We start from the raw sequence: 15492 nt of genomic DNA, 5'->3' as shown, positions 1-15492 counted from the left end.
CCCTCCCTTAATCTTGATGGGAATTGCTGTCATCTGAAATTCCTCTTCTCTCCACACTTCCCCCTGCAGACATGGATTCCCCCCATCCCCCCACCCCCATTCCCCCCAACATCTTGTGTTTCTATTTATTAATTATTATTTCCACAGATTGACCTCCTTTGGGGTTGTTGCAAGATCAAGGTATGAAGGTTTGTCCGGGTAAAGTTTGCGCAACGGATGGGGGTCGACGGCCTGGACCAAGAGGAACGTGGCGGCGCCGCCTGCTGAGGTGAGTCTGTCCGCCGCCCTTGTGGCAGCCTTTGTTTGGCCACCAGCTCTCCTCCCGCTGATAGGCCCCCTGCCAGAAAAACCACGGGTCCAAATGTCCATCCTAGCAGACCCTTCATTCGGAACGCCATCACTCAAGTTACTCACGGAAGCTCCTGCTCATATTTTGACCAAAAGGCGTAGGTTAAAAAACCCCCACAAATATAGTAGGCAAACACTTTTTACCTTCATACAATTTTCAGATTGTGTTATTAAGACAGCAATCATTGATGCTCATTCATTCGAATAATTAACCTCAACTTCATGCCTGCCATGTTGTTATTACAGAGATTCTTCTTACGCAAATCGTGTTTCATGCGAAAATCAAGCACAAATTTAGAAAATTAGGCAACGTTATCAGTAATCGCAGCGAAAACCGCCAACGTCAAAGCACCAACACCGCTTTTATTTTGGTCACGATCAAAGTACATTTGGTAAACTGTCAAAGGACATGAGTTATCCAACAATGAATTGTCAAAAACATCATGATATCTGCAAAACTAGAGCCAATTCTAAGAAACATGATCATTTTCCCACTCAGCAGACCCAAGTTATCCATAAACCACCAAAATATCTTTGGCACTGGAAATACCGGTAATTGTTTTGGTTTGGTTTGCCAGCAGACATTTTTTTTTCCTGTCAATCCAGCTCTAAAATTGCAGTATTTGACTTCAGGTTTCGTACTCTGCTTCAGTCAAAATTCATGACGTGACAGAGGATCATTTCTTGGAACGGTGTCCTGGAACATCGTGGCATGACCTCATCAAGCCCGTGCGTGAATTGTTTCCGGCGACGAAAAAGCACGGGACGGGGCGTGCTGCGTCTTGGCGGCGAACCCTCGCGAAAACATGTTTCAGAATATGACGGCGGTCCCAGCGCATGTCGGGAGGCCCCTGTGGCGCTTTGTTGACAGTGACGCAACCACGGCCACCGAGGTTATCAGTGAGCGAGACAGACCGGCGCGTGGTCGCCACCGTCGCTAATTGAGTCACCTCGGGCAATTTGGGAGCCCTTTAAAGGCGGAATGAGAATTTAGACGCCGTCGATTGTATCTGCGCTTTATCTTTATTTATTCCCCCACCGCCTGCCAACCAACGCCAACCGCCATTTTTGTCATTTCACTTCCACCTTTATTGATTCTGGCGTTTATTCCGCTGCGAGGTTAATTAACCATCGGTTGTTTATTGCTCTCCTGTCGATAAGAGGAAATAAAATAATCCTTTTTGATTTGTTTGCGCCCCCGCCTTATTATGCTTATCTCCTATCATGGTATCCAGGCTATTTTTCATCAAGCTTCGAACGATGAATCGCGTGCCATTAAATAATAACCACAAAAACAACACGTGCACAACAGAAACGTTTTTTGTCTGAGTTATAAACGCAGCCATACATTAGCAACGGTAACCCTTTTAAAATGTCCATATTTGAGTGTGAAATGCTTTTTAAAAATGCACAGAATTCACAACGATGTCCTTGCGATTGTGAATACAATAGTGAATGATCGCTACACATAAAATGAATACAAAAGAAGGAATTCATCAAACTGACTCCTAATGAAGTTTTCAAAAATCTTTGTGTCCACTTTTGACTGGCAAAGTATTTCTTTTAATCACAAGTCATGGATAAAAGCTTGAATCCATAGGAAAGCACCACTTTCTGTTAGCATTTATGAGTTATTCAATGAAACAGCAGGGAGGCACCCCCCCCCACCCCCCCTTAGATGAGATGACTTCAACTGCCGTCTAATGGATCAACAACAACATTGAGCGTGTTAGCATCCCGCTGGGATGTAATGCCGCTTCAACTGCAGGTTTCATAAGAATTACACAAGGGTGGGTATGTGTGTGGGGGTGCTCAGGAACAGAGAAGAGTGAATGATTTCACTTGAGAGCTTATAATTTCATCATTTTGAGAAAGCAGTGGCGATTCTGTTGAGTTGAGCGGATGCGCCAAGTGACTCCAGAATGCCATGCCATTTGTTGGCAGGCTGCGCCACAAATATAATGCTGAGGTTGGGTAGCAAAAAGTCACAAGCATACCGTAAGATTTAATAATTTTTTTTTCTTTTTTGTGGGGCACTGATCCTCTTCCTGTGTGGAGTTTGCATATTCTCGCCGGGCCTGCGTGGGTTTTCTCCGGGTGCTCCGGTTTCCTCCCACATTCCAAAAACATGCATGGCAGGTTGATTGAACACTCCAAATTGTTCCGCGGTGTGAGTGTGAGCGCGGATGGTTAGTTGTCTGCGTGTGCCCTGCGATTGGCTGGCAACCGGTTCAGGGTATCCCCCGCCTACTGCCCGAAGACAGCTGGGGTAGGCTCCAGCAACCCCCGCGACCCTAGTGAGGATAAAGTAGATCGGAAAATGGAATGGATGGACTTTCCAATGGTGACTAAACTAATCGCCTTTTCTGCTGAATACCCACAAAAAAAAACAAACAAACAAAAAAATACCACACCACTTTATTTCTTCATTTCATTCAAAGTTGCATTCTGAATGAAGTACAACATTTTTATATTTGGTGTAGATTCTTTTTTTTGTTTATTCATTTTGTTTTTTTAAAAAAATATTTCAAAACATTTTGGATATTTTTATTCATTTATTCTGTAATTACAGTGTATCTTTTAATCGAATTCTATCAATTGTGTTTTGGGGAAGTCATTTCTGTTTTTTTTTTTAACTAAAGGAGATTCTTCCCAAAATAGAACATCTTATGATGAACGTTTAATAAATCAATGCGCAGGAATGTCATTCAACTTTTTTTTAATTCTTTTCATCCCCGATCACCTTTATTTTCGATTATTTGACGAAATCCAATTCTAATCATGTATTTTAAAATTCTATTTGGATACATTCGAGCTTTTAATATTTAGTTTTTGAGGACCGCCTTGATTTGCTACCTCAATACCTGAACTATGCAACTATTGGGGGGGGGCACGCTTATGTTAGCTGTGTAGTTCAGTTTTAGGAAAACTCATGCAAGATTCAAACCAGAACAATCCACCAATCCTTATCGTTGCCTACCGGTAGTTATACATTTTTTGGGGTGGAGGTTTATTACAGTTATTTTTTTTTTTAAATAAGGTCAGGGGTCACCTGGAGCCAGTTGATTTCAGGGCACAGTAGACAAAACAACCATTCACTTGCCATTCATACCGAAATTGGAACCCTAACCCTCGGAATCGCGAGACAAACATGCTAACCACTTGTGCCCCCACCCGCCGCCTGACTGCTTTCACCTTTTACAGCACAAGCAAAGAGGTCAGAACTTCCCCTTGTGGAGGTTAGATAACTCTTGCCGGGAAAGAGGCCAGCCGGGCCTCCCGGGGGGCGGTGAGGCAACCCCCCCCACCCCCACCACCACGACTAGGCATATGTATAAATACCAGCCACCGTGCACTCACAGCGACACACTGGAAACGAGGTAGCAAGCAAAGTCATCGTCACCGGACAGTTGCCGTCGACACCCCATGAGAGAGACGACCGCTCGGCTCTTGAGGATTTTCTGCGTCGTTTAAAACAAGAACCACCCGCCGACTAGTCCAAAATGAAGGCATTCAGCATTGCAGTTGCAGTGACACTCGTGCTCGCCTTTATTTGCATCCTGGAGAGCTCGGCGCTCCCCCTCGACGAGGTAAGCAAATCAACTTTTTTTTCTCCGTTCTTGCCAGCATTTTCCAGCACAGTGAACCGCGACCCACCGCCATGGGTGCAAAGCGGCCGTTTGGGAAGAATTAACTCAACGCCTCCCAGTCACATTAAAACACACTGCGAGCAATGTGGAACATGCATAAGCTGTGCCTGTAAGAGGCGGGGCCTTGTCAGTTCCTGTTTTACAACTGCATCATGAGCGCGGCTCTCCTTTCCCAGATGCGAAAACTCAGGACAACTAAGCATAATATCAGTCACAAAATCCAAATGCATCAAGCAAAGAGTTGCCTTTGTAAAGGCGAAGAAAACACCTTGTTTGGCTCGCCAATGGAGCTAAGATTCAAGAATTCTTTTCTTCTTTCCACAGCCTTGGTTTGGGTTTTCAAAAAACTGCAAAGTGGTTTTGATTTAAAAGATGCGAGTGCACCGGCTCGAAGCGCGCCTCAGATCCATGTCCAATCTAGTTGATATTTGCTATCCTGAAGCGCGTCTTGACAAAGTCACTTTGTTGCCGCCGCCCCTCAGCCCACTTCACGTCCGATGCGGCAACGCCTTGGAGGACTTCTCTCCGTCATTTAAAAAACGGTTTAACGGTCAATTGAACGGCAAATGTTCTTTGCGGACGCAGGTGCGGCCGCAAACGGAGGAGGCGAGAGGCGGTGACGCTCCAGTTGCTGGCCTACTGGACGCGGCCGCCGATGGGGAGCCTTGGACGCCGTATCACGCGCGACACAAGCGGCAAAGCAACCTGTCGATGTGCTACTGGTGCTGCAAATGCTGCCGCTCCTACAAGGGCTGCGGCCTCTGCTGCAAGTTCTGAAAGAGAGAGAGAGAACAACAACAACAAACGGAAGTTAAAGAAGGAAGGCCCTCGCATCACGACAACAAACAGGAGCACCCTAATTTATCACTGAGCTGGTTCCCAATTTTTATTTTGGTCGCACATGATCTAGAAACTGTCGTCCAAAGTGGCACAGTGGTATTTATTTTCATGTTTGAAATAGTCTCAACCTTTTGTAAACTTTTTTTTTTTTTAAATTCCAACTTGTATTCTGAATTGTTGAATAAATGAATCTTGAAATGTATTTGCTTGTGTTTATTTTCTCATCGTCTGTGCTTTTTATATTTCTTTTTAATTTGCATGAATTTTCATTATTGATCTTTGTTGCTATCTCATGTTTGAACTTTTTCACATTTAAAAATAATTCCAATTGAAAAAAAAAATCTAATTTCTCCAATTCTCTCTTTGCGAGATGTTATTCAGTTTGATATATTTTCCATACTTTTCATATAAAGACAAACATCTTTGCAAAAGATTCGGTTTCATTCTTATTTTGATTGTTATTTAAATTGGCTTCTGAAAACACAAGGTAGATTGAGTTGATTCCACCCATCTTTCCATTTTCGACCGCTTATCCGAGGTCGGGTCGCGGGGGGGCAGCAGCTTTAGCAGGGAAGCCCAGACTTGCCTCTCCCCAGCCACTTGTTCCAGCTCTTCCCGGGGCTCCCGAGGCGTTCCCATGGTCTCTCCAGCGTGTCCTGGCTTGTCCCCGTGGGGCCTCCTGCCGGCGGGACATGCCCGGAACATTTTTTTAAAAATTTTTATTTCGATTCGATTGGGGACCTTAAGGTCAATTCTAATCTCTCCAATTTGATCTTAAATAGAAACACCACACCCCGAACTGGTTGCCTGCCAGTCGTGGGCCACACACAGACGAACAATCATTCGCGCTCACGTTCGCACCGAGCGACAATTTAGAGTGTTCCATTAACCTGCCATGCATGTTGTTTAAGGGGTAAGAGGAGGTTTGTTCTTTTTTTGGGCGAGGGGGTATGTGGGAGAAAAGCAGAGTACCCGGAGAAAAGCCGCACAGACACGGGGAGAACATGCAAACTCCACACGAGAAGGCCGGAGCCGGAATCGAACCCTGCGCCCCCGCACTGTGAGGCGGACTGTGCTCACCAGTCGCTCTCCGTGCTGGCCGAAGAGATATTCGCACATTTCAATGTTTATTTATTTGAAAAACATTTTGTATTTATTTCTCTGCCTATCCATCCAACGAGATCGATAGATGTGTGTATGTGTTTACAATCTCTTCACATTTTTGTGCCTTTGTCAAACAAAACAACAACGAAAACAATTTGCTCTCAACCTTTTGTTCATTGGCCAAAATCCTTGAAAAACGCCACGGTCACAGCGAAACGGCCGACTTGCTGTTGTGCCTTTCGCAGCCAGCGTCGGTTCGGTGTTGATTTTTGTGCGTCCCGTCGTCATGAATGTCCGTGCCGCATTTCAGTCAGACACTCTGGTGCCAGATGCGTCCAGTTTTCTTCCCCTCCGGGTGGGGAGGATACGAGTGAGTTATTGAAGCGCTGTCACAACAGCCAGTCACACGTGTGGCCAGAATGCACCCACCGCATTAGCGGGATGCGGTCGCTCAACCGTTGTGTCACTGAACTTTGAACAATGAAATGTCATGGCAATCAATAAGTCTGCTTTGCATTTATACAAGATTTTTTTGCGCATCTGTTTTGGATTCAATTTTGTTGTTTTCCATTTTAGTAGTTGTAATCTTTTTATTTCTTCATTCATTTGATTTATTCACGTGTTTTCAAATATGTCTTCATGTCGATTTTATCAAACAATATAATGTCCGTATTTATTTATTTTTTTAGACATTAACACGCAGACCTGAAACGCCCAGTCGCCGTCTTCACAGACAACATTTGTGCATGGGAACTCTGTCACGTGAGGAGTCGGAAGCAGACGTGACACGGAAGTTGAAAAGTAAACGTCTTTATCGCCAAAAATACAAAGTGACTACAGAGAGCAGGGCTGGATGAAGAAGACGCGGAAGAGAGCTGACACTTTGGTAAGCTCGACGTACCGACAACGTGTCATCGAGTCGTCCGAGTTATTCGACTGTGAGACGTCGAGCCCATACGACAGAATAAAGATTTAATAGCACAAAAGAGCAACAGCAACCGCATGGCAACTGACACGTGAAGGAGGAACAACCAGTCACAACGCTCTATTATATAGATAGATATATACTTTTTTTTGGGGGGGTGTGGGGGGAGCCTTTCACTATACATGACATCATATGTTATCCAGTGCCGGCATCCATTTTAAAGCCCATCATGGAGATGATTAATATTCAGCCTCCAGCTGTACTTGTTTTTTTTTTTTTTTTAAATTCCAATCCATTTTTACTAACCATATTTTACATAGCTTTGGAATGTCCAAACTAGCAATTTGTCATAATTATGAATGCGTGTGTGTGAAGGGATGTGTGGAAGGCGAAGGAGGGAAGGAATATCAGGAGGTGTTCCCCATTGATTGGACGAAAAGGAACATTTGCATTTAGATGGTCCCTCTGCTTCCTTGTGTGTGTGCGTGTGTTTGTGTGTGTTTGTGTGTATGTGTGAATACTCTGGGGGTCTTCCTTAAATATAATGGATCTGTGTGTGTGTGTGTGTGTGTGTGTGTGTGTGTGTGTGTGTGTGTGTGTGTGTGTGTGTGTGTGTGTTTCGGGAAAGGTGGTCATGAAGCCAAATAAAGCATCACCAAAACACCACTGTTTTTCTACCCCATGACAAACGACACCACCCGTCGTTGGTTTTAATTTAACGCAGGCCGGTGTAACTTGTAGCGCATCCAAGCCAAACCGCTGCGCTTTTGGACGCACTTTGTGGCCATTGGTCTTTGTCGGAGGAAGAATCCTTTTCATTTCCAACGATGCCGGACACGTGTTGTCCATGAAAGTTGATGTCATCCGAGTGCTGAAATGGTTTGCGCAATCTCACAATCAATCTTTTCAGGGGCAGGACTTATGGTGGGTGAAGTGCAAAACACAAAAACAGCTCATCAAACACAACAGGAAGTGAAAAAAAACCCCACACAAAAAAAAAGACTGAAGAAAAGCAAATGGAAAAAAAACCCAAACAAATAACAGTCAATCAAAAAACACAAAAACAAAACATCGATTTGATATACCGTTATTTGTGCCACACGGAAGGTGTCCTTTGTGGATGGTCCACAAACACAGATGCGAAGAGAGATACAGCGTCTAGTGCTGTCATTGCATGTCTGTTTCAAGAGACAACCATTTGGAATCCCCTCCATGAGCCTGATCACCTGATCTGGTGGCGGAACGGGTTTGAGTGTCCCAATGATCCGAGGAGCCAAGTTGTCTGGGGGCTTTATGCCCCTGGCAAGGTCACCCGTGGCAAACAGGTCCCAGGGGAGGGACCAGACCGAGGACGGCTCGGAGACCACTCGTGATGACGAAAGGAAAGCGGATGCAGTTTTTTCCCTTGCCTCGACGCAGGTGACAAGGGCCTCCTGTGAACCCTGTGAAGCAGCCGATGGCCAATGACGGGGACTTTGGCGCTTCTTGGGATGTGGAATGTCATCTCTCTGGCAGGGAAGGGACTGCGAGCTGGTCTGCGACAAGTTGCAAGTCAATATAGTCGGACTCGTCTCTGTGCACGGCCTGAGCTCCGGTACCGGTCCTCTGGAGAGGGTTTGGACCCTCTTCCACCCTCGAGTTGCCCACGGTGAGAGACACGGGGGTGGGCATACTTATTGACCCTGGCTTGGCGCCCGTACTCTTGCATTTGCCTCGGTGGATGAGAGGGTAGCAACCCTCCGCTTTCGGGTGAGAAAACAGGTCCTGACTGCTGTTTGTGCTTCCGCACCCAACAACAGTTCAGAGGACTCAGCCTTTTTGGAGTCCTTCGAACAGGGGACTCCATCGTTCTGCTTGGTGACTTCGATGCTCACATGGGCCGCGACAGTAAGACCCGGAGGGGTGTGATTGGGAGGAACCGTGTTCCCCAGCCTCCATTGTTGAGGCGGCCGACCGGAGTTGTAGCCGTAAGGTGGAAGCCGCCGGTGGTTGTTAGTGTGCCGAACATTTCGACCGGAGCGCCCAGTCGATGGCGTATGCCGCTCGCGTCGCCTCATTGCGTATGTTTGACACGTTGCGGCGGCGCGGCGGATGAGCGCGCGAGGAACGGCGCGCACGGACGGGAGGAGAAACGCGGCCGCTGGGTTTCTTGCGAACACACTTTTGCTTCAGCTGCCAAATGAAAAGATAACACGTTTTCCAGGCAAGATTCTTCACTAATCTCGTTGGGATTTAGTCGGATTTTGCACAAAATGTCATGTTTGCTCACAAGCAAAAAAAAAAAACAAAAAATGCACTTGGGTTATTGAAGGACAATGACATCATTGAATTATTTGAGAACGTGACTAAAAATGTCAAAGAATGAATACATTTACAAACTAAATTGCAGTTTTCTTTGCTGTTTATATTACCATATTTTTTTTCATAAATTCAAATACTTTCATTGTTTTTATGATTTTTGGGGGGATGAAATACACATGGTGTGATCAATTTTCGAAAAAAAAAAATCTCCTCAAGCTTTTGAAATGTAACAACCGCATTAAAAGTGAAAACAAAATGAATGGACATGCAAATGGTCGTTGTTATGGAAATGCCCCAAAATTAATCGGATCCCTTTTTTAAATTCTCAATGGTTGAATGTTGATTTTTTTTTTTTTAATTGTCATTCTCATTACAAATGCAAAAGATGTGTTCTCTATATTTATAATAAGATCGGGAAAAAAATTCATTTTTTAAAAATGTACAAAAGTCACTTTTATTTCTAACTTGTTTTAGAAATTGAAAAATGTTAAAACATTTTTGACTTCATTCACCGAAGAAAATTCAGTCCAATTTAATATCCTTTTCTAAATGTAACATATTTAATACATTTCATATCGTGATTGTTTTTTTTTTTTCTGTCAAAAAGTGACACATTTTTCAATGAGGTCAACTGTACATTCTCATTGACATCCACACGAAAAGTGAACTGGCATGGTCTTTTCATTTATAAATGAAAAAGCAATAAATTAAAATTCAAACCAAAAAGTTTGACGCATTTGAAAAAGAAAACAAATGTCAATTCGCTGTTGTGATCGATGCTTGAGGACATGCGTCAACGTGTGCGGATGATGAAGTCGCGTCATGTATCATTGCAGAGGAATCCTGACTGCGCTCCGCAGCGCCCTCCCTCCCTTCCCCTTTTTTCGTGTTTCACTGCAGCGCATCGCACTCGCAACCCCCCCACCACCACCACCATACACTTCTCATCAGCGGCCCCCCCTGGCCGTGTCGATCCTATCAAACATTAAGCGGCATGAGCCGAATGCGCAAGGAGCGAGCGTCCCGCCATCCATCCATGAGAGAAGACAATGATTTTTTTTTTCTTATCTTTGTGTGGATCGGAGCCATCCTGAAGTGGGCAGATAGTCGGCCGACTGGACTGCCCGCTTTGTTGCGGCGCCGCCACAACTGTTGCGGCCGCGATTTATCACGCCTTGTACGCGAGCCACGAGTGGCTAGCTTGTTTACCGCCTGAATGCGAGCCACTCGCATCGCGACAAGACAGGACATGCCGGAGCACTTCGCTCGTCCGACCATTTTTTGGACGTACGGTTTACCTAAAAAATAACCCCACTTATTGGTGTTATGTGCCCATTTATTCAAGAATTTTCACTTTAAAACCCCCAAATATTGACCTATTTCTAATTTCCATTTTCCTTTATTTCACTGCAAAAACAATGTGCGTCAGTGGATTTTCACGATTCCCGTTTTTGGGCCTGATTGTTGTATGAACAAAATGACAAAACAATGAACAAAGAAAATACAAGTACAAAAATATTTGGAAAAAAGTGTACGAATATACATTAAAAAAACAATTTTAAAAAACATAGACGTTTTACAAATTTACAAAATAAATTACAACATTGTCATTGCTTATTTAAAAACTGTTCTGAATTCATGTCTTGTCATTGTCTTTATGAATGTATATATATATATTTTGATGACGAACAAATTTTGGTTCTCGAACAAACTGATCGCACTTGAATGCACCACTTGACTCCTCTCGCCTTCCTTACACGAGGAAATGACGCTTCCTCGGGTAGACGAGAAAGTGACGCTTCCTCGTGTCGCTTTCCATTGTGAGCAGACGTGTTCAATAAACATTTTTTTTTAAAAAGAGTGTGGTTTTGGTTTTCGAACAATTTCGGTTTTCGAACAGCCTTCTGGAACGGATTATGGACGAAAACCGAGGTTTGACTGTATATATATATATATATATCATTGATAAGTCGCAGATTTGATGACATCAGCGGGAAACACGGCTCGCTGTCTCCGGGGAGGCGACGGCAATATCCGTCTCCCAGGTTTGCGGGCAGCCGGTCCCACCTTACAAATCAGCAAGCTGTCGGCGTTGCGCTCCTCGACTGGGCTCGAGCATATCACGGAGAGAGGCGGCTAATAGGAAGCATCCATTATTGCGACGCGGGTTTGTTTGGGGCCGGCGGCCATTGGCGCTGATGGATGCCGATGAAGGCGAAAGGAGAGCGGGAACACATTAAGCACGTCGTTGAGAGCATTATGCTTTTCATTTCAAATGTGCCGGTGCATGATTTGACTGCAATTTATATTCCATGGATATCCTTGGTGGACTTATTTGACTCGCTCAAGTCTGGACGTGGAGGCACCAATTATGGTTGAGAACAATACGGCCTGACGAATTCAGCCGCCGGCTGATCCGAATCAACCCATATTAGCCCTTTTAAAATCGGCAAAAGTGGGCAGATTTTTGCTAGTTGTTCTTGTTGTTTTCTTTTTTGTTTATACATTAATATCAGACGATAATGTTAATTATCGTCTGATATCGTCCTCCCCAAAAAAAATCGGCAAAAAATAGGCCATTTTTTTTGTCCCTGTTGTGTCAACGGACAAAATGTTGTAAAACTGTAAAAAATGATGATGATGATGATGATTCGTGTAGTTTTGCCTCCACCGAGCGCCGTTGCAGCTCCTCAGTGCGTCCTCGCGCATGAAAAAAAAAGCACGCTGTTTTTGTTGATGTATTCCTGCCGAACAAACGCACGACGGGGGAGTTTTTTTCTTGCTGATGCGTGGAAACGGGAGGCGATGGTTTGAGCGAAGCCTCTGAATATATTTGGGCTTTATGAGCTGATTTACGCTTGGAATATGTTTTACTGCTCTCTGGTGCTTCTCGGGAATGCTTCATGAGGAGCAACCAACCAACATGGCACCTAGATTCAGTCTGAGGTCATCCCTTGGAACAACCGCTTTTTTCAGTTCATATTTTCGATTTTTTCGAGTCATATTTTTGTGTTTTTATTTTTTTTTCAGGATTTTTAAAATCAATAATAACCTCATATTTTTGTTCCAAAACATCTTTCAAATATATCTTTGTATTCATCCATCACCTTTAGTGGACCGATATTCTTGTTGATGATTGTTTTTTTGTACTATTTATATTTCAATATACAGTTTGTCGTCTTGCTAGTTTGTGTCGATTTTAATGTGGGTGTAATTTTGTAATATATGTTTGTATTCGGGCGGCCTGGTGGTCCAGTGGTTAGCGCGTCGACCTCACAGTGCAGAGGTCGTGGGTTCAATTCCAGCTCCAGCCTCGCTGTGTGAAGTTTTCATGTTCTCCTCGTATCTAATATTGATTCGATCTGAGTGTTGTTTTGCACATTTCTTCTTAATATTCTTACAAACAATTTTAAAAATTTCTTCTAACATCTGTATCTTTAAATTGTTCTATTTTGTATTGCTTCCAATATTCATTTTTTTCTTGAATATGCTTTATTTCTACATATATTGTTTCCCCCCTACCCCCAAAATACACACACACACACACACACACACACACACACACACACACACACACACACACACACACATATATATATATATATACATTGCAGTATTTTTGTTGTTGTATCCCTACATCATTCCTTGTATTGAATTCTCAATTTTCCCCTTTTGTTTGCAGCCCTGACTTTTTGTGACAATTTAGAAGGATCAGTAATCTTGTCGTAACACCCTTCGTGACACGGGCGGTCCGCAGGGGGGAGCTTTCTCATCAAAAAGCGATCTCGCCAGAAATGCAGAGGTTCCTCGTCTGGCTCCTCTGGGAAGAAAGAGGGCAAATTGAAGAAGAGTTATTTATTAGACGCGCAAATGCTGGGTATTGCCGCCGGCTGATACAGCTCACGATGGCAGGACCGCCGTGTAGACATCAGCTGACCTTGTCTCCCCCCACACGCTCAAAACATCGATCTCTCCCACCTCATGAACATCACGTCCATCTCTTAGCAAGCTAACCTAAACACGTTTTGCTCAAATGATAGAATTGCATTGAGCGAGCCAAATGGCGGGGTAGCACAATGGTTCCCCCGCTTTTTTTTTTTTTTTGTGTGCGGGCGTGTGTGTGTGTGTGCGTGTGTGTGCGTGTGCGTGTGCACGTGCGCAAGATGACAGATGTCAGCGGGGATCTACAAAGAGGGTCTGGCTGTGATCTACTCAGTGTGCCGCTTCTCTGATGTCCGAATTATTTATTTATTTTTTGTTTGTTCCCCCCCCCCCCCAGACAAGAAAGATGCCGGAAGAACATCAAACAACTCTGCCAACCGAAAGCGTGTTGCCCTTTGCAAAAACAACATGGAGTGTGACCTCTACTAAGGCAGGGCAATCCCTAGACACGTCAGTCAGACTCAGTGGACAGGAAAATTCAGGGAGTGACAGGTCACAGTGTTTCACTCCACTTTCTGTTACTTTGTGGTGCGTTCAAACTGGACGCCAAACTTTTCATTGGTGCCACATTTGCGTCGCGATACCAAAAGTGAAGCTTTATGACATCATCATGGAAAACTTGTAAGCCAAGGTTAGGGTATCAAATTTGCGTTCATCCTTGTTTGGAATCCTCAGCCAGGCTTTAAATGTTAATTCAAAACCATCATCCTTTTTTAAAACTCTTACTTTGGCTCCACTGCTGAAGCCAGACCTCCTCTGAAAAATTCTGACCATCGTGTAAACAATGCTTGCTTTGGTACATTTTAAAAATGGACCGATTCACAGTAAAACAGTTCCGTCACTTTCTTTCAACATCATAAGAATTTTCCAGATGTTAAATTCCCCTGTGATAGAGAACAAAGTCGCAGAGCCTAACTTTGGTGTACTGATGACAGAACCTTGAGGGACTCCTGCTCTCTCTCTCTGTCACGTACTGAAGAAAGGAAACCTGTGGATTTTAAACAAAGTATTTGGCCATTTAGATCAGATACTCTTTATTTGTCCCACAATGGGGAAGGTGCCATATTTTAGTCAGATCCACAATTGTCTTGCTTTAGAATGAAGGTCAATTATGTCGTCGTGTTTTGTGCATGCGTGTATGTGTTTGCAGATAGAGATTGATTTTCTGCGCGCTAATCAGTGATGAACCATCAATTCGTACCCATCGGCAAAAAAATTAAAAACATTTTTTCTTAAGAAGAATGGAGCTGAAAAAGATTGAGATAAAGTTGTAATTAGGCCACTCAGACAAAGCACAACTCTTGCAATTGTTCCGACTCGCCTTTTGTTTTGTGGCCGTGTGAATTAATGAAGGCCTTATCTCGATGTGGTCGCTCCCCCCCGCACGAGTGTAGAGGACACTTCTGCAAACATGCCATTTGTTTTTATTTGCGCTTTTTCGAGTGCACAGGTCTGGGGCTCCGCCCTCCCTGTGTGGAGTTTGCATGTTTTTCTCTGGATACTCCGCTTTCCTCCCACATTTCAAAAAAATGCATGGCGGGCTGATTGAACACTCCAAATTGTCCCTCGGTGTGAGTGTGAGCCTGGATGGTTCTTCCTTTCTGTGTGCCATGCGATCAGCTGGTGACCGGTTCAGGGTGTCCCCCGCCTACCGCCCAAAGACGGCTGGGAGAAGCTGCGACACGCCTGGACCCTCGTGAAGAGAAGAAATAGAGAGATGGACGGCCGGAGAGCATTTTTTTAAGATCATGACTTCATTCTTGTAAAATTTCTCCTGAAATCACAACTTATTTTACGCCATAATACCTTGACTCTTTTCATCTTCTGAAGAGTATTGTACATTTTTCTCCTCTGTCCACCAGCTCCCACAGAGTATACCCCCCCCTCCCCCCGCCACTGAGCAGAATAAATATCGACATTGAAGTGTCGAAAGAAAGAAAAGCAAAGATGTCACATTTGAAAGCAAACGCTCGTGAATAGACAAAACGGACGCTCGGGCAGCTTAAGGGCGGGAGAGGGGAAGACGAGCGAGAGGTTTTTGTGGCCTGGCGAAGTGAAGGGCGTGAAATGAAGAGAGGCGAGGGGGGCGGGGGGGCTGGCGGGCGCTGGAGTGCGTCCCGCATGGGAATGAGTGCCACCGGGTCAGTGTGCAAGCGGCTAAAAAGAAGAGAGAGATGGTCAAGGCCCATTAAGCCGCGATGGTGCCCGGCGTCCTCGCTGATGGGAAAATGGAAAGTTTGCAGCAGGCCAACTTCTCCAACACCATCAGGAACTCGTCCGCTACGCATGCGCGGGCGAATATCGAGCCATCGCAGAGCCATGACGGAGCAGCGATTCAATCGTCCTCGGCGTTGTCATTTCCTCAAAATGCACTTGGCAATT

At 44.6% G+C, this 15492-nt stretch overlaps 1 protein-coding gene across 1 annotated transcript; it reads left to right on the top strand.

The window, feature by feature from the left end:
* The first annotated feature begins 3687 nt into the window (after positions 1-3687).
* hamp (hepcidin antimicrobial peptide) lies at positions 3688-4897 on the top strand. The gene is made up of 2 exons (XM_019868925.1): positions 3688-3938; positions 4584-4897. The coding sequence occupies exons 1-2, from the start codon at positions 3852-3854 to the stop codon at positions 4773-4775; spliced, it is 279 nt and encodes a 92-aa protein (XP_019724484.1). The 5' UTR covers positions 3688-3851; the 3' UTR covers positions 4776-4897.
* Positions 4898-15492: the final 10595 nt, after the last annotated feature.

The sequence above is a fragment of the Hippocampus comes genome, unplaced genomic scaffold (assembly GCF_001891065.2).
Source record: "Hippocampus comes isolate QL1 unplaced genomic scaffold, H_comes_QL1_v1.1 scaffold67, whole genome shotgun sequence".
Lineage (NCBI taxonomy): Eukaryota > Metazoa > Chordata > Actinopteri > Syngnathiformes > Syngnathidae > Hippocampus > Hippocampus comes.
The sequence above is the reverse complement of the archived record's forward strand: the minus strand, read 5'-3'. Positions and strand labels throughout refer to the sequence as shown.